Consider the following 27408-nt stretch of genomic DNA (forward strand, 5'->3'; position numbering starts at 1 on the left):
AGGATCCCCATGTAGAAAATCGAGTGGGGAACCTGAGGGAAGTTTTTTCTAGGGGGCAGGAGTGGGGGAAGGGTGGCCATGTGGAATCCTCTCTTCCCCTCACCCCTCTAGAGTGTGTTACTGCCGGTTTTTTTCTTATCTGATTACGGCCAGTGCAGCAAACTTTGATTTTTTTAAGGGCATGCTTACTTTTAGGTTAATTGATTGAATATTTGGGTTTTTTTTTTTTTTTGATACATAAAGGTTTTCTTGGTTAAGAGATATGGTCATAAATGTGATCCATACGTTGGTACAAATATTTCTAAGAGTTTAATTGCTATGTTAAAAAAAAAAAAAAAAAAAAAACCTTCTTGAATTCTTTTATGTGGAATTGGGTCTTTTGTATAAGTTTAAATTGATTGTATTGGGTCATCCTGAGGTTATTTAAAGGGCCTCTGAACATAATAGTTTTTTCTTTGTCCTTTTGAAGATGTTTCTGTTATGGACAATATGCAGTTTGGGATGGTTTTCTATGTATTGGGTATTTTAAAAGCAAAATGATTTGTATGTATAATGTTCACTTATGTAACATCTACCCAGATATGATAATTATTCTAAGTTGTGAACTTATTGAGACGAAATTTCTTTCTGTTATTACTACAAGGTTATGATAAATAATTGTTTAAGAGTTATCAGAAATTTGATTAATGACATCTGTTATTGGGGGTAAAATTTTTTGGGCTTAGAGTTAATTAGTTAATGCTATTTGGGAGTTCTAAAGCTCTACCCTCTGACAGTTACTGGGACAATTGATTGATAAACTGTTAAAACTCAACTGTTTATATTATGTTATAGTTATGTTCTTGCATTTTTCCTTTTGTAACTGATCTCTCTGATCAGAGCAATGGTCAATAGAAACTGTTAATGCAATTCAGTTATGTTATGCCTTGCTATTTTCAGTCTGGTCATATGTAATCATTGTATCCTAAATGCTTGGGCAAATGAGTATTTCACCTGGTCATCTGTCTGTTACTGGATATTGGTGTTTTGTTTCTTTAAGGTTTCTACATGCTAAGAGGACAATTAACAGGGGTCTGTGAGACCTCACTGATGTTGCAACTTGGGACTGCACCCGTTTGCCTGTCCTGTAAAGCAAACTCGTCTCTTCACATAGGAAACTGCTGGTCAATTTATTTTGGCCTCCTCATATTTGCAGCAGTCTGGTGAACTGGGTCTTTCTATCTGAGACTGATCTAATCTTTATATGTTAGATTTGTGTTTTTGTTCTAGATTTTGGTCAAATTACAGATATTGGCTTGCTTCTGGAACCTGGATCAGCTTTGATCAGCTTTGATTGTCAGCATGATGCACCCACTCTGCAAGGAATGAGAACCTCCTATCACTTCACAGCCTGGAGCAGCAATTTTAAATGAGACCATGGACTGGACCCTGCATCTACTGTAGTTTGGACTAATATAAGGGACTTTGGGAATGGTTGATGAATGACTGTTAAACCTTGCCTGGATCATCTATTACTGTGTGTTTAAGATTTGGGATGGGATTTGTTAAAAACTCTGTGATTATTGCTGTTATGTTTGAGAGATTTTTTAGGAATTGCTACTGTATTAGTCTGTTATGTATAGGGATTTTGATTCACTCTTGGGATTTATATGGGCAATGGTCATTTGATAATTCCTTTCCGTGGGAAAAAGGGGAGGTAGAGATAGAACATTGGGGAAACTGGTATATTTTTTTTCAATACCAAAAAGAATGGGAACCCCTAGCTCCTATTTTGTCTTAGGCATTTCTGCCCCACCCCATGTCTCACTAGTTCAGATTGAATTTGGATGCTTTAGTTTTAGAATCCCTTATTTTGTTAAAAGTGCCCTGGCAGACTCAGTTTTGGGGATTATTTTTTTTAGAAAAGTTTTAGAAATCAGACACCTGTCCTGGGACTGGCAATCTCTCTGATCTATTTTTCCATTCCTGTAACCCCAGTTCATTAAGTATTTCAGCATTTCAAAGGACCTTGAAGTTTGGCATGAGGCACCTAAAAAGTTTGGAGTTTGCCTGCCTTGATGGTCTAACTGTGCATAATCTGCTTAGAACTCTATATTCTAATAGCAGCCCTGCCTGTTTCTCTGGGCGGGTATGGGTGGAGCTACTACAGCCTCACCCTTCTCCCCTGGAGAGATCTGCCCCTCTGAATGGGTTTGAGCTTTTGGTCCTGCTGCTTTGTAAGCAGAGACAGTTAAGTGCACAAATGACCACAGATCTAACTGTCCATCTCAAACTGGATTCTCTGGCTGAGATGGTGCTCCAGAACTGTAGAGGACCTGACATGCTTGCAACAAGGGAGCCTTTGTACAGCTGTTAACTCTGGGGTTATCAGGGAGAGACTTGCTCTTGCCATATGAGTCCTTACATTTTTCTAGTTTTATTTTTGGCTCATTTGCTTTACATAAGGTGGGTCAAAGACCTCCTGGGTATCTAGAGGAAGATGCTAAGATTCAAAGGTTTGAATATTTAGGAAAGAGAGTGTGGAATGTTATGCCACAGTTCTCTTTAACTGTCCTGACTCAGTTTCCTTGTACAAGTTTCCCTTGTCTCAGTCTTCCTAATTACTCCCCTAAGCTGTAAATCTCCCTCTAGTCCATGAAGGCTGAGGACCAATTAGTCTAAGGTTATAAATTGTTAGCCCAAGCAAGATAAACAAGAGAGTAGACCTCCTGATTATCTTCTGTCCTTGAGAATTTACAACATCCCTCTAAAATATTCCAAGATATTTCACTGACATCTTTATCTCTGGGTTCCTTTTTGATTCATAGTCTTTTCCAGCTGGGCTTTTCCCGCTCTTTTTCCCTCTTCTTTGTCTCTAAAAGGTATATAAAGGTTAGAGATTCCTCCATTCATTGCTGGAGAATGGCGGCTGGCTGTGGATGCTGGACGCTGGATTCTTTGAGATGATAGTCTCCTCCAGACCTGGGACCAACATGAATTCCTTGGTCCCAGTATATCTTTATCTCTGTCTGACTGGATAATTTGAGACGAGAGTCCTGTCCAGTCAATCTTACTCTCCCATTAATAAAATATTAAAAACTCTCTAATCTCTCTCCTGCCTCAGTTTCTCTGGCATTACAGGCAGAGGTCCCAAACATGCTAGCCATGTCAGGACTCTCTGTCCACTGGATCCTCTGTCCGGTGCCCTCCTTATCTCTATGTTTGCCTGTTTCCTTAACTATGCTTTAACCTTGCTTCCAAACCCAATAATAAACTTCTTTTATCAATCTAGCTTTCGGGCCAATAAATGCCTTTATTGGGGACTCGTGCCATATCCTTATGTCGAATCCAGGGGGGTTGCAGGAGAGTTCTATTTGACTCCCTGTACCCCAAACCTGCCACTAGACCTCAACTAAATCCTAATTTCATTTAGGTACCCCAAATCTAAATCTCAACAGAATAACTTAGCTATTTTTAGCAATACAATGATCCACTACAACTATGAAGGACTGATGATGAAAAATGTTCTCTCTCCCCAGAGAAGCACTAGTTCAGATTGAATTTGGATGCTTTAGTTTTAGAATCCCTTATTTTGTTAAAAGTGCCCTGGCAGACTCAGTTTTGGGGATTATTTTTTTTAGAAAAGTTTTAGAAATCAGACACCTGTCCTGGGACTGGCAATCTCTCTGATCTATTTTTCCATTCCTGTAACCCCAGTTCATTAAGTATTTCAGCATTTCAAAGGACCTTGAAGTTTGGCATGAGGCACCTAAAAAGTTTGGAGTTTGCCTGCCTTGATGGTCTAACTGTGCATAATCTGCTTAGAACTCTATATTCTAATAGCAGCCCTGCCTGTTTCTCTGGGCGGGTATGGGTGGAGCTACTACAGCCTCACCCTTCTCCCCTGGAGAGATCTGCCCCTCTGAATGGGTTTGAGCTTTTGGTCCTGCTGCTTTGTAAGCAGAGACAGTTAAGTGCACAAATGACCACAGATCTAACTGTCCATCTCAAACTGGATTCTCTGGCTGAGATGGTGCTCCAGAACTGTAGAGGACCTGACATGCTTGCAACAAGGGAGCCTTTGTACAGCTGTTAACTCTGGGGTTATCAGGGAGAGACTTGCTCTTGCCATATGAGTCCTTACATTTTTCTAGTTTTATTTTTGGCTCATTTGCTTTACATAAGGTGGGTCAAAGACCTCCTGGGTATCTAGAGGAAGATGCTAAGATTCAAAGGTTTGAATATTTAGGAAAGAGAGTGTGGAATGTTATGCCACAGTTCTCTTTAACTGTCCTGACTCAGTTTCCTTGTACAAGTTTCCCTTGTCTCAGTCTTCCTAATTACTCCCCTAAGCTGTAAATCTCCCTCTAGTCCATGAAGGCTGAGGACCAATTAGTCTAAGGTTATAAATTGTTAGCCCAAGCAAGATAAACAAGAGAGTAGACCTCCTGATTATCTTCTGTCCTTGAGAATTTACAACATCCCTCTAAAATATTCCAAGATATTTCACTGACATCTTTATCTCTGGGTTCCTTTTTGATTCATAGTCTTTTCCAGCTGGGCTTTTCCCGCTCTTTTTCCCTCTTCTTTGTCTCTAAAAGGTATATAAAGGTTAGAGATTCCTCCATTCATTGCTGGAGAATGGCGGCTGGCTGTGGATGCTGGACGCTGGATTCTTTGAGATGATAGTCTCCTCCAGACCTGGGACCAACATGAATTCCTTGGTCCCAGTATATCTTTATCTCTGTCTGACTGGATAATTTGAGACGAGAGTCCTGTCCAGTCAATCTTACTCTCCCATTAATAAAATATTAAAAACTCTCTAATCTCTCTCCTGCCTCAGTTTCTCTGGCATTACAGGCAGAGGTCCCAAACATGCTAGCCATGTCAGGACTCTCTGTCCACTGGATCCTCTGTCCGGTGCCCTCCTTATCTCTATGTTTGCCTGTTTCCTTAACTATGCTTTAACCTTGCTTCCAAACCCAATAATAAACTTCTTTTATCAATCTAGCTTTCGGGCCAATAAATGCCTTTATTGGGGACTCGTGCCATATCCTTATGTCGAATCCAGGGGGGTTGCAGGAGAGTTCTATTTGACTCCCTGTACCCCAAACCTGCCACTAGACCTCAACTAAATCCTAATTTCATTTAGGTACCCCAAATCTAAATCTCAACAGAATAACTTAGCTATTTTTAGCAATACAATGATCCACTACAACTATGAAGGACTGATGATGAAAAATGTTCTCTCTCCCCAGAGAAGCACTGAATTCACTGAATTCACAATGAAGCACATTTTTTTTTAAACTTTATCTTTCTGGTTTAGTTTTTGGTCCATTTTCCTTTGCATCATGACTAATGTGGAAATGTTTTACATTACTACACACACACACACACACACACACACACACTTTTATGCCTAAATCAAATTGTTTGCCTTCTTATTGCACCTCCATCATTCCTCTTAACTCTTGAACACTCCCCCCTCCCCCATGGTCCCTTTAAGCTGAAATTCTATGATTCTGGAATTTGAATGGACACATGAAGAAAGGAAGAGAGCTTGGAAGAGGCAGCCATTTACCAGAGTAAGAGAATGATTTGTCCCAGAGGAAGAAATTTTCTCACCTACCTGGATCACAAGGATAACAGCACTCTCCGTCCATTTCATAAAGTCCTTTATACACTCCAGTGCATGAGCCACAAACATGATGAGTGCCTTGGGCAAGGAAAAGGAAGGTAATGAGGGCAAGGAAGAGAGAATAATCCAGGATGTCAGGAAAAGTGGGCTATGATCTTGATTTTGTCTTTCACTGGCTAGATGACTGGAGACAACTTGAAAAACCCCAGGATTTCTTCCTGTTCTAGATTTGGGATCCTAGGATTTAATCTCTAAGCACTCTCTCTCTCTAACTAGCTGTAACTCCCAACAGCAGAAATCTTATAAAGGCTAGAAGGAGAGAGAAGGGAGGAAAAAAAAAGCCTCCTCCCACTGTTTCCAGTGACTCCACTCTACCCCACCCACCGATAGATTCCTTGTGCACCCTATCCTTCTGTTAAATTTCTCAGGCACTTTATATCTCGTGGTACAGTTTACCCCAGATCCTGCTCAGGTCACAGATAGTCAGAACTTTCTCCTCCTGACTTCTACAAGACAAGTTTGGAATTTGGGGAATGTCTATTCCTAGATACCTGAGTTTTTAGTTCTGTCTCTCCACCCCACCACGTTTGTATGAATCCTTGAGCTGCCAAATCCTGACCCCTCTCTGTGTCTCTGATGAGAAGTGTGGAGTCATTCAGCTTGGGAGACAACTTAGTTTATCTTTCTTAGATGGAACTTGGGGAAAATTTGAACACACACGCACACACACACACATACACACACACAGCATTGTCCCATCATGCAGCTCCCCAAGATTCACATTGGAGTCTTTCTAACTTTGAGCCTGATTCTCTACCTGCTTCTTTGGAGGACATAGATACATATCTATGTATGTGTGTGTGTGTGTGTGTGTGTGTGTGTGTATTATTTATATATACATATATATATATACATACACACACATGTATATCTCAAGCAATAAATTAAAAGTGAAGGGTAATTAACTAAGTAAAACTAGCCAGCTTCAATAAAATGAATAGGTCTCTATAGAAAACACAACTGAATTATAAGTACCAATATCTACCGCAATTAACAAGTCTTGTCATAGCATAAATATAACATAAAACATAATCAGATGAACATAATAGAAAATAAAAACCATTTTCAACATGGAGTTATTTACACACACATCAATAGATGTGTAGGTTGGCTATCCATACATACATTCAAGCTCTGTGGGTTGAAGATATAATCTCTATTTCTAGCAGGTTTGGGCATGAAAAGAGGTGGCTCCTAGTTTAATTCTCCTGCCCTATAATAACCCATGTGGGTTCCTTTACATTTTCAGTGCCTACATCTGAATCAGAAAATCTGTACAACTGATGGTCTCTTTTTCTCACTTTTCTCACCACAGACACTCCCCTCTCAGCTCTCTCCACCTGCTCATTGGAAACTCCAACTAACTCTCCTATGGGCAATAGGTGGTTGTGATAAATAGTCCTTATAGAGTCCTGTCCCCCACCACCCCAGTTTCGTGGGGATAATTTATAAACTGGCAAATTGTCTAGTCCCTCACTAACCTTGTATGAGTTAGCTTTCCTAACATCTCAGTCCCTGGACTGTGAAAGCAGTCTTTGTCTCCTTTGGATAGAGGAATCTGATTGTACTTGGTACACAGAAGGTGTTTAATAAAAGTTGATTGAGTGAGTGATTGGCAGTATTCACTAGGCAAGTACAAGACTGAAAGTTACTGGTTGCTTAGCAGACAATCCAGGGTATCTTGTGTCATGGTGTCCTGGTCCATATAAGTCTTTTGTTCAAAATTCAGGAACTAACCCATCTCTATACCTTTCTATTTTTTCTTAGGCACTACTGCTATGAATCATGGGAAAGTGCTGTTGGATTCTGCAATGGTGTCATTCCCGTTCTTTCTTGGAGACAGCCTCTGAGAACTTCCTTTCAAGACAAAACATGGCAGCCTTTGCCATATGTGGGGCTTTGCATCATGTAGGGGGCTTTGTCCTTCAGAATATAATTTCTCATCACTTGCAAGGAATTGTGGGATATTGGGAACTAGTTTTTCAGAGCTGGGACAAGTTAGTTTCTCTATCTTATGCTTCTTCCATGTGTTATTTTCTCAGCACATTGGGTTGTGAGTGGTGTTACTTGACTATACTTTTCACCCCTGCAGGGGTTTACTGAAGAGCCCATAAAAGCCCCACCCTCCATTTCTTTGAGGCTTTACTGTATGAGTTCCATAGGTCAAAAGTTCTTCCTTTTCTCCTCTGTGAGAGATTTCTTCTTTCTATATGTCTATATTCTCTTCCATCTCTTCAGACCTACCAATCAATGGACATTTTACATTAAGTGCCCACAGGAGACAGTAGATAGTGAGCTAGGTGCTGGGGCACAGAGACAATGAAATGGTCTCTGCTCTACGGGAGCTATTTGATATCTTAATTTTTTTTCTTGTTATTTTTTGCAGTTTTGTCACTTAAAATTCTTCTGACCCATTTGAGGTTTTCTTGATAAAGTTACTGGTGTGGTTTGCCCATTCTTTCTCTGGCTCCTTTCACACATAAGGAAACTGAGTCAAAGAAATTCACACAGCTAGGAAGTGCCTGAGGTCAGATTAGAACTCAGATCTTCCTGACTCTAGGTCCAGCACTCTTTCTATTGCACCACTTTGTTACCCATATCCCCTCCAACATTTTCCTGTCATCTTAGCCAATCTGAGAGGTGAGTAGTAGTATCTCAGAGTTGTCTTAATTTGCATTTTCCTGATCAATAGTGATTTGGAACACCTTTTCATACGACTACAAATAGTTTTAATTTCTTCATCTGAAAACTATTCATAGCCTTTGACCATTTATCAATAGGAGAATCTGCCCCACAATTTGAATATGTGGGCAGAGGTACATTACATCCAGGAGATAGATTGTTGTGGTAGTTCTTAGCTCAGCTTAGGTCCTGCCCATCCTTTCCTGGCATCCCCAGGATCAGTGTGAATGAGACTGGGCTGATGAGCCAACTCCCACACCTTTCCAGAGATACTCTCAGTGTTAGTCTCTCTACTCAAGTGAGCTTATGTATACTTTTCTAATTAGAAGCTGTATCCCCTATTAGGATGTAAGTTCTGTGAGGTCAAGAATTGCTTTTTCTGGATCGGCCGAGCGAACATAATAAAGATGACAATACTCCCTAAACTAATCTATTTATTTAGTGCTATACCAATCAGACTTCCAAGAAAATATTTTATTGATCTAGAAAAAATAACAAAAAATTGTAGTATATGAATGTTATGGAATATTATTGTTCTGTAAGAAATGACCAGCAGGATGAATACAGAGAGGACTGGCGAGACTTACATGAACTGATGCTAAGTGAAATGAGCAGAACCAGGAGATCATTATACACTTCGACAACGATATTGTATGAGGACATATTTTGATGGAAGTGGATTTCTTTGACAGAGACCTGAGTTTCAATTGATAAATGACGGACAAAAGCAGCTACACCCAAAGAAAGAACACTGGGAAACGAATGTAAACTATCTGCATTTTTGTTTTTCTTCCCGGATTATTTATACCTTCTGAATCCAATTCTCCCTACGCAACAAGAGAACTGTTCGGTTCTGCAAACATATATTGTATCTAGGATATACTGCAACATATCCAACATATAAAGGACTGCTTGCCATCTAGGGGAGGGGGTGGAGGGAGGAAGGGGAAAAAAATCGGAACAGAAACGAGTGTCAATATAATGTAATTATTAAATAAAAAATTAAAAAAAAAAAAAAGATAGTTGCAACATGACCGCTGTGAAGATAAATTCTTTGTATCACTCAACTTTGTTTCATTAAACTTTTTCCAATTAGTAAATAATATCCTATTAAATTTTATATGTATAAGAGGATCAAAAAAAAAAAAGAATTGCTTTTTCATTTTCTTTTTATATTTTAGCCCCGAGCACAATATTAAGTAGACACTTAATAAATGCTTATTGGATGTAATTAAAGCTAATAAGTAAATGAGTAATGAGTGAATTTTAAAATGGCCCAGAGGAAGAGGAAGGGAAAAGGAATGATAAGGATCACCATGAGGGACAGTCCCTGTCTTCAAGGCTCCTGTCATTTCTAATTATAAGCAAGTCTTACTTCTGAAATGTCAAAATTGAGAGAATGGGAAAAAGTGCCTCCCAAAAACACAATTATCCTTACTACCTGGTGTCCATCCTCAAGGAACCTACGTTCCACAGGAGAGATGCAACCTGATCCTAGATTAAGTCCATGGATAATAATACAAGGTCATTTGAAGAGGAAGAGATGACTAATGACTGGGAGGATCAGAGAAGGATCTAATGCAGCCATAAAGGGAGGGCTTTGTATGCCCTCGTGTCACAGCAGGGAGTAGGAAGATGGAATACCATGAATGGGGAACAGAAAGTTGGCCAGTTGGCTGAAATGGAGGAGTAATGGTTGGGAGTAATGACTTTCAAGTGCTAGGGTACTGAGTTTTCAATATTATTTTATTTTATTTTGGCTGGGACAATTGGGGATAAGTGACTTGCCAAGGGTCACACAACTAGGAAGTGTTAAGTGTCTAAGGCCAGATTTGCACTCAGGTCCTCCTGACTTCAAGGCTGGTGCGCTATCTACTACACCACTTAGCTGTCCCTCAATATTATATTAGAGGCAATAGGAGCTACCAGTATATATTTTTTTTGTGTGTGTAGGGATGTGATGCAATCAGAGCAGTTTTTTTAGGAATGCCAGTCTGTCAGCTGGATAGGTAAGGGAACTGAGGCAGACACGGTCAAATGATTTGCCCAGGTTCACCTTTCTTGTTTTTCTTTTTTGTGACCCCTAGTAACCAGCACAGTCCTGTTCACATAGTATAGGCCTATATTTGAATTGATGGAATCAATCAAAAAACAAAGCAAACAAACAGTGAGAGGTGCTTGATAAGAGATCTGAAGGAGCTGCTGGCCAGGAGAACCCCTAGAAAGACCAATTGGAAAATCTCAGCCTGAGAGTCAGGAGACCAAGATTCAAAAGGAGACATATGTGTATGTGTTTGTGTGTGTGTGTGTGTGTGTGTGTGTGTGTGTGTGTATGTATTTTAAACAAGACTTTTGTTTTTCTTTTTTATCGTAGAGGGGGCAAGATGGAAGGGAAAGGAAATTCTTTTATTAATTGAAAAAATATTTTTAATACATAAAAATTGGATGGAGCAGCTGAGATGAATGAGGACAAATAAGAATTGGCATTAGTTTAAGAGTAAGATGACAATGGGACTAGTGCTTCAGCCCTTTTCTACTTCTTCCATTTCTACATCCCAATCTTATCCCACCCTTGCATCTAGTCTGCAGTCCTACCTTAGCACTGTCATACATGGAAGTTAAAAAGAGAAGTTACATGAGAAAAGAGAAGGCAAGGGAAGAGAAACTTAGATTCAGAATTGATTGGATGGTTAGCCTCAAAGAATAGCCATTCATGGTTCTGGTTCACTTGGGAGGAATTGGATCATGGATTTTCATCTTCCTCTATTATTCTGGGGACCCTGATCAGATTCTTCTCTACTTTCCTTTCTTTGTCATGAGTTAGGCTGCCTCAAACTCTAATGAAAAGAACAAAAATAGAAATGAATCCTCCCTAGACAGGGATCTAATTCAGACTGAGTCTTGTCCATTAAGAAGAGAAACACAGGTTTCTAGCTAAATTTCTTAGCTAGAATCGACTACAGCTGATGCAAGAGAAGGCCTTTGACTGAGAAGGGAACATTGCAAAGTAATATTAAAAGTCAATATGTTTTGCATAAACATTTTTCCTCACCTGATAACCTAGCCAGGCAATATCTTTTTGGATTGTGTCATCAGTAATGTAGCTTTTTATCCAATTTCTGTGTAGTCTGCAAAATTGAAAAGCAGCCTCAACTATCAAAAAGCATACAGTCAAATCAGGGAAACACCATGAGAATAACTACATATAAACAAAATGCAAGGACAAATTATTATCCCTATTTCCTAGATACAGAAACTGAGGCTTATAGGAAAATGTTTGAAGACATGAAACCAAGTGTTCTTGATTCCTGGCTCAATGTCTTGGCACTAGAGAAGTGGGGTTAAACTGAATTGATGTCAATTCCTCCCAAGGTTGCAGGGCTGAGAATCTGGCCACTAACTCTCCCATGGAGGACTGCAGAATCCCCCTAATGGGGGCTCTGTGGTCATGTAGCAGAGTATCAAGGCCACTTCCTTTGAGCAGGTTTTCCTTTCCCCTTCTAAGCCTAGCAGATTTTCCATAATTTTTTTGCCATCTGTGGGGGAAGACCCTAATTTCTATTTTCATGTTCATGTCTTTTCATTATTTTAGAAATCAGTTTCTCCTCTTCATTTGGGGTTGCCCCTTTTGGGATTAAAGCTACATAGAAAGGCAAGTTGAAAGAATGCTGGATTTGGAGTGAAAAATTATGGGGTTCAAATCCTGCCTGCCCCTGTCTCCCTGTATGATCTTAGGCAGATTAATTTCCTTTTCTGGCCTCAATTTCCCCTTCTAGTTTTTCTTAGGTTTCATATCATTCAAATCTTCCCTGACCCTCAGAGCTGCCAGTCTGCCTTGGGATGAATGAGAGATCCCTTCTCGGTGATCTTCACTCAGAGACTGGACAAAGACTTGTTGGAAATATTAGAGTTGGTGTTGTATTTGAATGGAGGGTGACTGGATTGCTGCTGGGGTTTGTTTTAACTTTCTGTGCTAGATTCTGTGTGGGTTATAAAAGGGGAGGAAAGGGGACTAGATTAGGGAGATTTCTCCTAGGTCCCTTCCAGTTCATGGTTCTTCTCCTCATCTATAAAATAAATATTGGATCAAATGCAATTGATGACGTTGCTGGCCTTCCATCTAGGAGTTTATGACCCTCCTCCCTCTCAGAGAAGGAAGAAAATCTTTGACCATCAAATGAAGAGGGAGGGAAAGGGGAGATGCAGATTTCAGCAGTGGACAAGGGAGGAACCTTATCACTTACCAATCTGGTTTGGATTTGAAGAACAAAAGGCATTGACTACAGCTGTTCCAGTAATCCAGCTGAAAAAGAAGCCAGTGACTGACAATTGAGTTTGATACCTCTCGCCAAGCTTCGGAAGGCTCTGAGCTGTCCCCTATAGAGGCAATCTGGCCCAGCATCAGAGAAGAACTCTGGGCACTTTGGCAAATCTCTTAAACTCTACCCTCAGTTTTCTTTTCTGTATTTTTCTCCAAATCAAGAAGTGAAGATTTTAGCTGACAGCAGGCTAAATACATATGGAGTTTTTAACAAAGAAAAAGGGTTTTTAGCAATTAATAAGGGAGAAGATAAAAGCTAAGTTCCCTAGCAGAACTCAGAATTAGCTGGAGGGAAGACACCATTCAGGGGGGCAAGTTCCTAGAGAAAAAAGGATTTAATGAGTTAGTGAGGTATAATTAGCTTTTTTAATAGAGGAAGTATAACCTTAGGTAATCCATAAGTAGTACAGCAGCTGGGTGGTACAGTGGATAGAATGTTGGACCTTGAGTCAGGAAGACTCATCTTGAATTCAAATCTGGCTTTATGTACTTTTTAGCTTTGTAAATCTGGGTTACATGCTGTTTGCCTCAGTTTCCTCATGTGTAAAATGAACTGCAGAAGAAAATGGCAAACCACTGTACTGGCTTTGGCAAGAAAACTCCAAACAGGGTTATGAAAAGTTAGACATGAGGCCAGGGATTGACCTTAAGCTGAGATTTGAAGGAAGTCAGAGAAGTTAGTGGGGGAGGGGATAAGGAGGGAGAGAATTCCAGGCTTAGGGACTGTGGTGTTTTCTTTAAAATATAATGTTTCTCTCTGGGAGCAGGTTTCTTGGAGAGGTTTTCTGGAGGCACCCTTAGTTTCAGTTAAAAGTAATAATCACTTCAAATGCAGCCAGGTGATAAAAGTTTAAACACTTATTTTCTCCTTCCTTGGGCCTGGGTAGCTTTCTTAGAGGTCTCAGCTTTCCTTGATTTCGAGAGCTCTCATTACTAGTCTTTTGCCTCTAGCTCAACTCTGAATGTCTCCAGCCAGCACCAAGGTGAAAGTTGGAATGAATCTGACTCCACCTCTGAGAGTGGGCTTGTGGGCTTCCTCCCAGAATGCTCTGTGTCTGTCCCAGAGTGCCTCTGTGTCTGTCCCAGAGTGCTCTTTGGCCCTAAGAGCTTCTTGCTTATATGAGCTCTCTAAATATGTGAACACAAGCATTGCTTCTATCAGTTCCACTTAGTACCTAGTTTCAAGTTCTGGCCTATAACATCTCGTTGTAAGATCAGATCAATCATACTGAAGCAGGCTAAATACATATGGAGTTTTTAACAAAGAAAAAGGGTTTTTAGCAATTAATAAGGGAGAAGATAAAAGCTAAGTTCCCTAGCAGAACTCAGAATTAGCTGGAGGGAAGACACCATTCAGGGGGGCAAGTTCCTAGAGAAAAAAGGATTTAATGAGTTAGTGAGGTATAATTAGCTTTTTTAATAGAGGAAGTATAACCTTAGGTAATCCATAAGTAGTACAGCAGCTGGGTGGTACAGTGGATAGAATGTTGGACCTTGAGTCAGGAAGACTCATCTTGAATTCAAATCTGGCTTTATGTACTTTTTAGCTTTGTAAATCTGGGTTACATGCTGTTTGCCTCAGTTTCCTCATGTGTAAAATGAACTGCAGAAGAAAATGGCAAACCACTGTACTGGCTTTGGCAAGAAAACTCCAAACAGGGTTATGAAAAGTTAGACATGAGGCCAGGGATTGACCTTAAGCTGAGATTTGAAGGAAGTCAGAGAAGTTAGTGGGGGAGGGGATAAGGAGGGAGAGAATTCCAGGCTTAGGGACTGTGGTGTTTTCTTTAAAATATAATGTTTCTCTCTGGGAGCAGGTTTCTTGGAGAGGTTTTCTGGAGGCACCCTTAGTTTCAGTTAAAAGTAATAATCACTTCAAATGCAGCCAGGTGATAAAAGTTTAAACACTTATTTTCTCCTTCCTTGGGCCTGGGTAGCTTTCTTAGAGGTCTCAGCTTTCCTTGATTTCGAGAGCTCTCATTACTAGTCTTTTGCCTCTAGCTCAACTCTGAATGTCTCCAGCCAGCACCAAGGTGAAAGTTGGAATGAATCTGACTCCACCTCTGAGAGTGGGCTTGTGGGCTTCCTCCCAGAATGCTCTGTGTCTGTCCCAGAGTGCCTCTGTGTCTGTCCCAGAGTGCTCTTTGGCCCTAAGAGCTTCTTGCTTATATGAGCTCTCTAAATATGTGAACACAAGCATTGCTTCTATCAGTTCCACTTAGTACCTAGTTTCAAGTTCTGGCCTATAACATCTCGTTGTAAGATCAGATCAATCATACTGAACCATGCTAAATTAGATAATTATTGTCTCTGTCAATTCTAATGACAACAGCTTATAAGGATTCTAACAGGGGCAGCCTCAAAAAAGACATGGTATTGGGAGATGATGTCAGAGGAGACAAAAGGTGGGAAGTGCCATGAAAGCAATGAAAGACTTTAAAGGTCAGATGGAGGATTTTATAGTGATCCAGTGGACAATGGGGAGTTCCTGGGATTTATTGAGTAAACATGAACTGGAGAGAGACTTGAGTCAGACAGATCTGCCAGCAGCTATTGTGCTAATCCAGTTGTAAAGTGATGAAGGTCTGCACCAAGATGGTGGCAGCGTCTGAGGAAAGAAGGGGACAAATTGGAGAGATGTTGCAGAGCTAGAATCAAGGGATTTGACTGATGAGATGAGACTGGGGTGAGAATGAGGAGTCTGGGTGAGTGGGAAAATGGTGGAACTCTCCACAGGAAGAGAGAAAAGATAGTGAGTTCAATTTTGGACATGTTGAGATAAGGATTTCTATAGGACAGGCCTTATAACTGGTCTTTCTGATCCTGGCCCAATCTTTGTTCCTCCATCCATGATCAGAGACAGACAGACATCCAGATTGAGATGTTCAATAAGATGTTCATAAGCCTTTGGAGAAGTGACATAAAGTTAGGAATGAGGTTAGGACTAGACAAATAAATCAGAATCAATTTCACAGAGATGGTGATTGAATTCATGGGAGCTCATGAGATCACCAAGGAGAAGAGAAGAGGACCTAAGACAGAGCATTAGGGGATGCCTACAATTAATGGGCAAAGACCTCAGTGGAAAAATTCTGAAAATTCATTGGTCAATGGTACTGATGGGGTGCAGCTTCTAGAGAAGTATTGCAATTAACCTGAGGTCCCCTGGTCTTAGGAACACTATGGTTCTATAGTTTTTCCCCTAGCTTTTAGGGAAGATACAGTGATAATCCTGAAGTACCCTGGCTTTAAGAGTACTATAGTCTCACAACACTGCTGTCAGATAAACAATCAGTTGGTCAGGGATAACCAAGTTCTTTTTTTTTTTTTTTTTTTTTTATTTAATAATAACTTTGTATTGACAGAATCCATGCCAGGATAATTTTTACACAGCATTATCCCTTGCAATCACTTATGTTTCGTTTTTTCCCCTCCCTCCCTCCTCCCCCCCCCCAAGATGGCAAGCAGTCCTATATATGTTAAATATGTAGCAGTATATCCTAGATACAATACATATTTGCAGAACCGAACAGTTCTCCCACTGCACAGGGAGAGTTGAATTCAGAAGGTAAAAATAACTCGGGAAGAAAATCAAAAATCAAATAGTTCACATTCATTTCCCAGTATTCCTTCTTTGGGTGTAGCTGTTTCTGTTCATCATTTATCCAATGAAACTCAGTTAAGTCTCTTTGTCAGAGAAATCCACTTCCATCAGAATACATCCTCATACAATATCGTTGTCGAAGTGTATAATGATCTCCTGGTTCTGCTCATCTCACTTAGCATCAGTCCATGTAGGTCTCTCCAAGCCTCTCTGTATTCATCCTGCTGATCATTCCTTACAGAGCAATAATATTCCATAACATTCATATACCCCAATTTACCCAGCCATTCTCCAATTGATGGGCATCCATTCATTTTCCAGTTTCTAGCCAGGGATAACCAAGTTCTTGAGCAATAGCGAATAGAAGGAGCCTCAAACCTTCCTGTGAGTCATAAAATTAGTAAATAAGCAACATGAAGCTTTGGTCTCTCTAACTTTGTCCTATAAATTTATCTTCTTTCTCCTGCTTCTTTGTTAAATCCTTTTGGAACTTAGCCTGCTTCAACTGGAGTTACAATTACAATAAACTTTGCCCCTTGACTTGCAGATGGATTCAAACCTGTAAATTCTTTTGACACATCTCACGACACCAATCTGTGACCCCAACTTTTTGGGGTCTCTTTAATCATCAACAGTTTAAGCATCAACATCAATGATATCAGAGTTGATGCCATGACATGCAAGTGAATGAAATTGATGGGAGGGAAGGTTATGCAAGAACACCTTCCTCACTTTCTTCCCCTCCCACCCCCCCAGCCATCTGGGTTCAGTGCCAAGACGTAGATCAGTATGACTGGGAGTGGCCCTGGATGCAGAGAGACCTGGACCTTTTTAAGTGATGTAGGTCTTAGTTCAAGTGAGGCAACATCCATTTTGTGATTAAGGCTAAGTAGCAATAGAGGCAAAGAACATCCTCTTCCACCTAGTCCACTCCTCCTCCAAAAAAAAAAAAATCTAATAAACAAAAAAAAACTGGTAGCGGAAGATCCTTAGGGTTTCTGGTCAAAGCAGAAGTGATTGCTATTTACATTCAATCTGAGTTACTTGGGACTGAAATAAAAGCCAAAACATTTGGAAGAAACCTAGGTGAGGCTCTATAGGTGGCTGAATTCTCCTCTGAGTTCTCTTCCCACACATCCTGAGTCAAGCTTTGGCAGCTCCTCCTTCCTCCACCCTTTTGAGATCAGATGTCAGATCTGGCCCCAGCACCTCTGCCCTGCCCATTACCCCCTGTTTTATGTTCCTAAATAACTAGTGTTCAGTGTACAGGACAAAACTTTGGAGACTTGTACTTGAAAGAAGTATCTTTGAAACAAGTGCTAACTCAATGGAATTGATGAGACAATGGTTATCTAGTTTACATGTACTTAGTACTTAGCATGGTGATATAATAGTTCTACAGTTGATTTAATTGTAATAAGGTATTTTAACTGAGGACAAAGTCAGTCACAAGCATTCTATCTTTGCTCGTTGTCCTGGTGGCTCTCCAGTCAGCAGAATAATCACCACAAGAAGAGTCAGGAATAAAGTCCAAAGTCTTTATTATCTCCTTCACAGTCTGTCTGGGGCCAGGCCAGCTTTCTCAGGGACCTTCAGATGGGCCTTGTCTTAGTGGAAAAGTGAAGGAGATAGCACAGACAGAACAGTATTCAGCACTGCTCCTAGTCCTGTCTATGTGGTGTGTAACATTTCAATAAAAGTTATCTGAGGGCAGAGACTGGATCTTGCTCTAGTTTTTATTTCCCAAGAATTACTGCTTGTTGAATTGTAGGTGCCAAATAAATACTTGCTCCCATTTCATCCACTCACTCACTCATTCATTCATGTTTCCTTCCAGAAGTGAAACAAATCTCCACCTTAATTTGAATGCTGAGGATACAAAGAACAGCTCTTTAGAAGGCCAAGTAGGATCCAGAGAGATTTATTTTGTTTGAGTCTGAAACACTCCAACATGGAACAGCCATGAGATGCTTGGGGAAGGAGACATAGGATCACAGATTTCTACACCAGAAGCAAATCTGAGGAATCACCAGGAAGAGGTAGCACAAGAGCAGCTCAGAGATATGGTTGAATTGCATTTAATGAAACACCTCAACTGGGTCATCCATTCAGGCTCTGGACCTTTGTATTGAGGGTGTTGGCTGGTAAATATACATGCATGCATACATACATACATACATACATATATACATATGTATCTTAAAACTAGGTGGTTGGGGCAACTAGTTGCTGTAGTGGATAGAGCACCAGACCTGAAGTCAGGAGGACCTGAGTTCAAATGTGGCTCAGACACTTACTACTTCCTGGCTGTGTGACCCTGGGCAAGTCACTTAACCTTAATTGCCTCAGCAAATTAAACAAACAAACAAACTAGATGGTTAAATAACAGTCTCAATGTCATTTGAAAGCATATTTAAAAGTCACCCCCCCCCCCAAAGAACTCCCCAGTCAGTCTGGTAATTGGTGGAAAACCAATCTATTGGCATCTATTCCTGTATCTGCTCCCAGGCAGAGACAACAGTTGGGTCAGAAGGAGAGAAAGCAATGGGCACATGGGCAATCTGAAGAAAGGGACCAGCCCTCAAAACCTACCTTGAAGACTGCTTGGAATTGACTGTGGGGTTGAAATGCTTGTATTTAGGCTTGGTTTGGAGTACCCCATCCTACATTTCTCCTCAGAGTGCATTATTGTCCCATTGTGGCAATGGAAAGAAATGGAAGCTTCTGAAAAAGCTTCAAAATTTTGCAAGGACCCCATCACCCTGAAAGACCCAAGTGGGAGGAGGGATGAACACACAGTATTAGATATCTGCTAAATTAATGGGTAGCTAGGAGGTACTGGTCTTAGAGACTAGAAGACCCAAGTTGCATTCCTGCCTAAAATACTCCTAGGTATTTGAGCCTGGGCAAGTCATTTAACCTGTTTGCCTCAGTTTCTTCACCTGTAAAATGAACTGAATTAGAAAATGGCAAATTGCACCTCTGTCTCTATTGGGAATACTCCAAGAAAGGTCACAAAGAATCAGACGCAATTGAATAAGAATGACAACAAACCAGAAGCTCAGTAAATAGTTATGAAGGAGAAACATACAACTAGAGTCTTAGGAAGGTGACTTAGGAGTGAAGTCTAGATTGGGAGATAGGAGGTATCTTGGGTTGTGGCAAAATCAGGACCCAAGTAACAGAGGGGGCTGAGCCCTGGGCTGGTAGTTAGCAAGATCTGAATTTAAAAACTGCCTTAGACACTGGTTCTGTGTGTGACCCTGGGCAAGTTACTTTTCAGTCTCAGTTTTCCTACCTGTAAAATAGCACCTTCTTCACCTGCTACTGTGAGGACCAAATAATATCCAGAGCTTTCATTTTGCAGATATTATTTCACTTCAGTCTCACAATGACTTTGCGAGATTGGTACTATTATCTTCATATTGGAAGTTATCTTCATGAGGAACCAGCAAAATATATGTGTAGATATTATACATTCACAATACATAATTTATAAGATACATATATAATGTACACACAGGACCACAATGTATACACATGACATACATGTATGCAATAGATGTGCTGATTACATATCAATTATTATTTGTTGTTGCTCAGTCATTTCAGTAATACTTGACTCATTCCAATCATTGGAAGGTTACAGGAGTGGCCTCCCAAATATATCCATCCAAAGGTATCCCATTTAAAGGCAGCCAGGCTCAGGAAAGAGGAAAGGACACTTTATAAGGGGGATTTCTTTGAAATGAATTACCTTGTAAAAGTCCCAGCATCTGGGCCCATTCAGGGATGTGGCTTCCTTGCCCTCAGCAGGTGGGGTCAGAATGCTTTGCCTGCCTGTTCTTCAAAAGACTGAAGTTTTAATGGACTGGCTGCACACTCTGGTCTGAAAGATCCAGAGCAAACCTGGGAGAAAGAATGTGTGTTCTCACCGCCCCTGGGGAGCAGCTCACACATTCCGGTGGCAGAATACACTGAGCACATGTAGAGAGAGTTCTTCTGTCCCTGGCTGCAGTTCCGTGGCTTTTGTTTCCCAGAATAAATCTGTCCCCAATCTAGCCCCTTGCAACCCACCAGAGCTCTTGCATTCAGACTTCTTTGCCATGGATTTCCTCCTTCCTGGGGGCCATAAAACATAAAACTGAGAGACCACTCATGGGACATGACATATCATGGGCATCCTTTTCAGTCATGGCTGGGAGCAGATTGCTGCTGGGATCTGTTCTAACCCTTAAATTATGGGACAGCTGTGACTTCCTAGCCAAGAGACCTTTGGCAATGTCATTGTCCTTCTTTCAGCCTCATCAGTTGAATGAACATAAATTAATATCACTTTGCCTTTGAGGCAGGATGGGTGTGAAGATTATAGGAGCTAATAAGCAGTAAATTTAAAATATCTATTATAAATGTTCCTGGCCAAATGCTGCAATGCAGTTAGAGGACCTGAGCCAAATCTCCCTTTCTTTCTGTTGGCCTCAGTCTGCACATCTATAAAATGGTATACCTCTAGATCTCTTCCATCCCTTGATATGTTTTTATATAAAGCATAGTTTTCACTTCAGCAAGGCCTGGACCACAATACTGCCTAGTGAATCCCCCTTCTGATTGAAGAGAAGCGGAATATATCTTTCTTTGGGAATATTTTAAAGGATATTCTGAACAGGTCCATGAAGAGAGTTGTAACCAGCAATCTTGCTAGTTGGGAAAATTCAGCTGAGGGGAGGATAGATACCTGTCCCAGAGCAAGTCAGGGAAGAAGGGCTGTGGGCTGTTGGGAAAGAAGAGTGCCATCTTCTGGTTTCTTGTTTTAACATGTTTCTATTGCTAATTAGGTGCTAAGTTTTTGTGGTGCAACACATGGAGGAAGGTGGTATGTCAGACACCTCTACATTTCACCTCCTTGGGGAGAAGCCCCCGTCACCCTGCTGTAGGTGTAGCTCAGCCAATGTGGAGACTGTCTGAAATCAGGAAAACTTTAGGCCCTTTGACATAAGGAGGTGAGGATGCAGAAAGTAAGAGAGGCTCATCCCATTCAGGTATCAGGCCTGAAGGTCCCAGCTGGGCTCTTCATGGATAAGATTGCATCCTGGAAGTCTGGGTTCTCTCCCTTCTTGTTCTGTATAAGCCTATGTACAGGACAAATCGGTAAGCCTGGTGTTACCCAGAGGGCGTGAGAGCCCTTCCTGGCGAAAGGTCTTTCTGTAATGGAGCCAGCCCACCCTGATGTAAGCACAATAATAAATTCTGGCAGTTATAAAGTACCTTATAAATATTTATATAAGCCACCTATCCTACAGAAACACTTATTGTCTCTCATGATCCTCACAACAGCTCTGAAAGGCATTTTACAGATAATAATAATTATGATAATGATAATAACAATACTTAACATTTATATATGTGTCAGAAATGTGATAAAAGCTTTACAGTTGTTATTGCTTTGAGCATCAGAACAACCCTAGGAAATGGGAGCTATTAAATCCCCATTTTACAGATGAGGAAACTGAGGTAGATAGAGGTTAAGTGTCTCACTTGGGGTCATACAGCCAATCAGTGTTTGAGCCAAATCCAGATTTGAACTCATGGCCTTGTGCTTTATCCACTATTCCAAGAGACAGCCTTGAGTATCCCTGTTTGGGACATCACAGACAAAACCTTATAAATGGAAGTTCTCCCCAACCAAGGGGCATGCCCACATAAACAGAGGAAGCAGCATAAATTAGTAATGGATTAGGAGTGAGAGGATTTGGGTTCAAATCCCGATGACTACTTCTGTGACCTTGAGCAAGTAACTGAACTCCTATGGGCTTCAGTTTACTTACCTGCTAAACAAGGTGAGATCCTTTCTGATTCTATATCTTAAATTTGACAGGGATGAGCACTGGGCTTAGAGTCACAGATCCTTTGTTGGAGTTATGGCTGTTATCCTTACTAGTTGAGATAAATCATTTCTTCTCTCTGCCTCAGTTTCCCTATCTTTAAAATGAGGGGATTACACTAGATAATTTCTGTTCCATTTCCCAACTGCATTTCTGTTCCAAATCCCAAGATTTTTCTATTAGGCTTCAAATACCCAGGACATAATTTCATAATATAGCTTGACACAGCATGCTCTGGTTTTTTTTTTTTTTTTTTTTTTTTTTTTTTGTGCTTCCTTCAAATTTACAGTTAATGGAGAAAGGCCTGGTCCACTGGAGGAAAAGCTAGGGAGCTGAGAACTGGAGCACACAGGGCATCTACAAGGTGGAAGGTGGTATAGATTGAAGTAGACCATGGGAGGTGGGGAATCAAAATCACAACCACATGGGAGGGGGAGGGAGTACACCAGACTTGTATAGCCTACACCCAGTCCAGGCTGGAGGCCTGCGGGGCCACGTGAAGGTCTCATTTTTTGGCTTGGATGATGTCCAGAAATTCAGGTTTAAGAGAAGCTCCACCCACCAGAAAGCCATCCACATCAGCCTGGCTGGCCAGTTCCTTACAGTTGGCCCCAGTCACAGAGCCTCCATAAACAATCCTGATTGCTCGTGATACAGGTTCTGAGACATGGGTCTTAAGCCAAGATTGAAGCTTCTCATGTACCTCTTGGGCCTGCTGGGGCGTAGCTATCTTGCCAGTACCAATAGCCCAGATGGGCTCATAGGCTAGGACGACTTTGGACCAGTCCTTCAGGTTATCTGCAATGGCCTTGGTTTGGTCAAAAACAACCTTCTCAGTGATTCCAGCTTCCCTTTCATCCAGTTTCTCCCCAATACAAGCAATCACTCCCAGGCCTTCTGCCAGAGCATGGGCTACTTTCTGCCCAATGAGCTCATCTGACTCCCCAAAGACATACCTCCTTTCCGAGTGTCCCAAGATCACCCAAGTGGCCCCACAATCCTTAATCATGGCAGGACTGATCTCCCCAGTAAATGCACCTTTGGCCACTTTGTAGCAGTTCTGAGCAGCCACACAGATTTTTTGATCCAATTTCTGACAAACAAAGTCAAGATAGATGGAAGGAGGTGCACATACCACTTCGGTGTTGGGGGGCACCTTGGCCCTGTTGAGCGAAGTGATGAGCTCCCCCACAGACTTCTTGTCCCCATTCATCTTCCAATTGCCCCCAACGAAGAACTTCCGGGACGACATCATGGGCATCGACTCGAAGGAAATTGAAGGTCAGCAGTAGTGCACCCACAGCATGCTCTGTTGTATGTATACAGTAGGTACTCAATAGGTGCTGAATGAAGAAATGAAATCCAGCTTACTTTATAAGCTTTCTGTATGCCTCCATTATCTGTACCATTTTCTCTTAGTGTGCCAAATCCCACTGACCTGTGGGCATGAGAAAGAAAAAGCAAGATCATGGGAAGAGACATTTCAAACTACTCTACTCCAGCATTGTCCTATAGTGAGCCTTGAAACCTGCCTGCTTTGCCCTAGAAATGCCTTGCCATTGCACTGCTTTCCCTCCTCATTTTCCCCAGCTTCCTTCTAGAGCTACTTTGTTTCTCTTGATTTATCTTGTATAGACTTGTATCCATACACACTGTCTCCCTCTCTTAAAATGTAACTTCTCAAGGGCAGGGACCTAATATAACTAGAACATAATAGAAACTTTAAAAACTCTTGTTGTTTGGGGCAGCTGCTTAGTCCTCTCCCTGCCTTGGATATCAGGTCCTGCTTGTAAAACGAGAAACAATCGAAACTTGTTCATTTTTCTTCCAGAGCTACTTTGTATCTCTTGCTTTATCTTGTATAGACTTGTATCCATACACAGTCTCATCCATCAGAATGTAGCTTCTCAAGGGCAGGGACCTAATATAATAGTTAGCACATAGTAGATGCTTTAAAAACTCCTGGTAGGTGCGGCTGCTCAATCCCATCCCAGCTTTGTACTCAGTTTTGAGAAACAACGGAAATTTGTTAATGTTCCTTCCAGAGCCACTTTGTAACTCTTGATTAAGTGAGGGAAATACTTATAGATGTATACATGCCATTTCCTATCTCCCCCATTAGAATATAACTTTTCAAGGGCAGGGACCTGACATAGGGCCTGGCATCTAGTAGGTACTTTAAAAATTCTTGCTGGTTGGTTGATTAATAGCATGGTGCAGCTGAGCAGTCCCAGTCCAGCCCATTGACCCCCGGGGTTTTATTTGCCTAGGCTCCTTTGGGAGTGGGTGCTCTGCCCGACAAGGTGAGGATGTCACTATCACTCACAAGCTGGCTCCCTGGCAGGTCCCAGGTGTAATTGCCATATTGATACACTATGCAGGTTCCTTGACCTGCTGGGATGGGAAGTTACTCCACCAGTCCAACATATTTGTCAAAAGTTCCTAGTTGGGGGAGAAATGGGAAGGGAACGACACAGGTGAGGGCAGAGCTGATTCTAGGAATACCAGGGATGTCAACACAATCCCAAAATACTGAACAGAAAGGAAATGAGCTACTTCCACTGATGGGTGGGTGACTAAGGATCATTTGAGAGTTTATATAACCATCTAGTTAGCTCAATAGATAGAGCATTAGGCTTGGAACCAGATAGACTCATTGTCCTGAGTTCAAATCTGGACTCAGATACTGACTAGTTCTCCTATCACTCTACCAAGAGAACCTTAAATGGAAGTGGAGCCAAGATGGCAGAGTGAAGGTAGGCACTCACCCAAGTTCTTCCCAAAACTTCTCCAAATATCTTTAAATAATGACTCTAAGCATATGTTAGAGGGCCAGAATCTATAGAAAGACAGAGTGGAACAATCTGTCATCTGAAGGTTGGCCGAAGGGCTGTACAGCATAGGGATGGGTCAGGAACTAATTATGCTGCAAACTGTACCAGCCCAAACCAGGCCTCAGGAAACTAGGAACAGGCAGCAATGGCAGTAATCTCCAGACTCCTCAGCCCACAAATGCCAAGGACAATTCAGCAAGACTAAGGCATGAGGGGAGTCCCAGCACAGGATCAGGCTTTGAGGGGCACTGAATCAACAGGGACACAAACAGTGCTGCAGTAGCAGCAGTGATTTCATCAATAGCACTGGCTCCTTCCTGAGATTGAAGGTCAGGTAGTGGGCTGGGAAAATGGTCAGAGGGAGATTGCAGAGGAGTTATTTTTCTTCTTTAATATAATATAAAATATAAGATGATGGTTCTCTCTGGGGGAGAGCAGGTCTCTTGAGGGAGGTTTTCTGGAGGCAGTCTTAATTGCAGTTGAAAGTAATAATCACCCAAATGCAGCCAGCTGGTAAAAATACAAACGTTTATTTTCTCCTTCCAAAATAGCCTGGTTAGTTGAGGCCTATCTCTCTGCTTGGTTCCAAGAGCTCTTGCAGATTGTCCTTTGCTTCTGCCTCTGCTTTCTTCAGCCTCCAATCCAGCTCGACTCTTCATGTAATTCCGCTGAAATCTGACCCAGAACCTCTGTCTGTCTCTTTTATATGAGAAAGAGGAATTGTGGGATACAAGAGAGAGGGATTATGGGTTTCTCCCATAGTGCTCTCTGGCCCTAAGAGCTTCAAGGGAGGTGTGAATTCACAAAGTTACAAAGTTTACTTTGTGACTCTCTCATACTTGTGAACTCCAATGAGTAAAGGTGTGAACACAAGCATTGTATCAATTAGTTCTACTTAGTACCTTGTTTCAGGTTCTGGTCCAAAACATCTTCTTGTAAGATCAGATCAATAATTTATCAACTCTAATGAGTAAACAATTTGTAAAGATTCCAACAGAGGGAGATTTCAGGGACCTCTTTCATGACACTGTGGCTGGACTTTATGGCTTTGTCCATACTCAGCTCTGGGTAACAGTGCTGGCTCACAATACAGGTCCTGAGAAAAAGTTCCAAAACTCCCTGAAGCTTGGGACATTATACATTCCATCTGGAAACAGAACCCTACTTTATTTATTTATTTTTTTATTAAAGCTTTTTATTTACAAAACATATGTATGGGTAATTTTTCAACTTTGACCCTTGCAAAGCCTTCTGTTCCAAATTATCCCTCCCTTCCCCCCACCCTCTTCCCTATTTGGCAGGTAGTCTAATACATGTTAAATATGTTAAAAATTATGTATACGTATTTATACAGTTATCTTGCTGCACAAGAAAACTTGGATCAAAAAGGGGGGAAAAACTGGGAAAGAAAACAAAATATAAGCAAATAACAACAGAAAGAGTGAGAATATTGTGTTGTGACCCACACTCAGTTCCCACAATCCTTTCTTTGGGTGAAGATGGTTCTCTTCATCACAAGATCATGGAACTGGCCTGAATCATCTCATTGTTGAAGAGAGCCACATCCATCAGAATTGATCATTGTATAGTCTTCTTGTTGCCAGGCATGATGATCTCCTTCTTCTGTCCATTTCATTTAGCATCAGTTCATGTAATGGGCTGAGGCTTGAGTTGATGCACTGAGGTCCCAAGCACATGAGGCTAAATAGTAATTGGACCATACTCTATTAATAGATAAGCTTGGAGAGAGAATGGCCCCCACCCACTCTTTGTGCAAGTCCTGATGTGTTGTATAGGAAATGACGATTTTGGTGGGTGGAGGCAGGGGAGTGGAGAAGGAAAGGGAGGAGAGACCTTTGGGACGGCCATTGCCACAGTTGCCGACACAGTTGCCTCCATGGTTGCCTCGGCTCGCGTCGCTCTCTCTTAGCTGGCTTCCTGTCGCAACTGCCTATATTTGCTATCGCAATCTTTCTTGCCTATATTTGCTATAGCAATCTTTATTCACCTCTTCGCTTCAATAAATATTGAAGATTTTCCCCTTAACCTGAATTCCTGACTCGGCTGACTTTAAATACGCGGTCATTACATTTGGCGCCCAAGCGTGGGAACCAAGGACCCTACTTTCACTGAAGAAGTCTCCAGTGACCAGGAACTTAGGTGAGTATAAGACAAACAGGGAACTTATTTTCTTAAAGACGAAAGCAGTAACTTTTTGGCTGAAATGGGACAGATCCTAGGTAAAGATTCTCCATCCCCCACCCCAAACCCCCCAACCCCTGCCCCACCCAGGAGTGGTGTTATAAAAAGCCTGCGTGACCTGATAGAAGAGGAAGGGCTAGTTGTATCTTGGGAACACGCAGCTAAACTTTTGAGTACATTAAAACTTACCTCCCCTGGGTTCTTAG

At 41.4% G+C, this 27408-nt stretch overlaps 2 protein-coding genes across 2 annotated transcripts in view; one reads left to right on the forward strand and one right to left on the reverse strand.

The window, feature by feature from the left end:
- LOC127555970 (tumor necrosis factor receptor superfamily member 14-like) overlaps window positions 1-27408 on the forward strand; it is a 659215-nt gene that overhangs the window by 236333 nt on the left and 395474 nt on the right. The window lies entirely within an intron of this gene.
- Window positions 22384-23421, reverse strand: LOC127555973 (triosephosphate isomerase-like). The gene has a single exon (XM_051988758.1). The coding sequence runs from the start codon at window positions 23419-23421 to the stop codon at window positions 22672-22674; it is 750 nt and encodes a 249-aa protein (XP_051844718.1). The 3' UTR covers window positions 22384-22671.

This window comes from Antechinus flavipes, chromosome 3, assembly GCF_016432865.1.
Source record: "Antechinus flavipes isolate AdamAnt ecotype Samford, QLD, Australia chromosome 3, AdamAnt_v2, whole genome shotgun sequence".
Classification (NCBI taxonomy): Eukaryota; Metazoa; Chordata; class Mammalia; order Dasyuromorphia; family Dasyuridae; genus Antechinus; species Antechinus flavipes.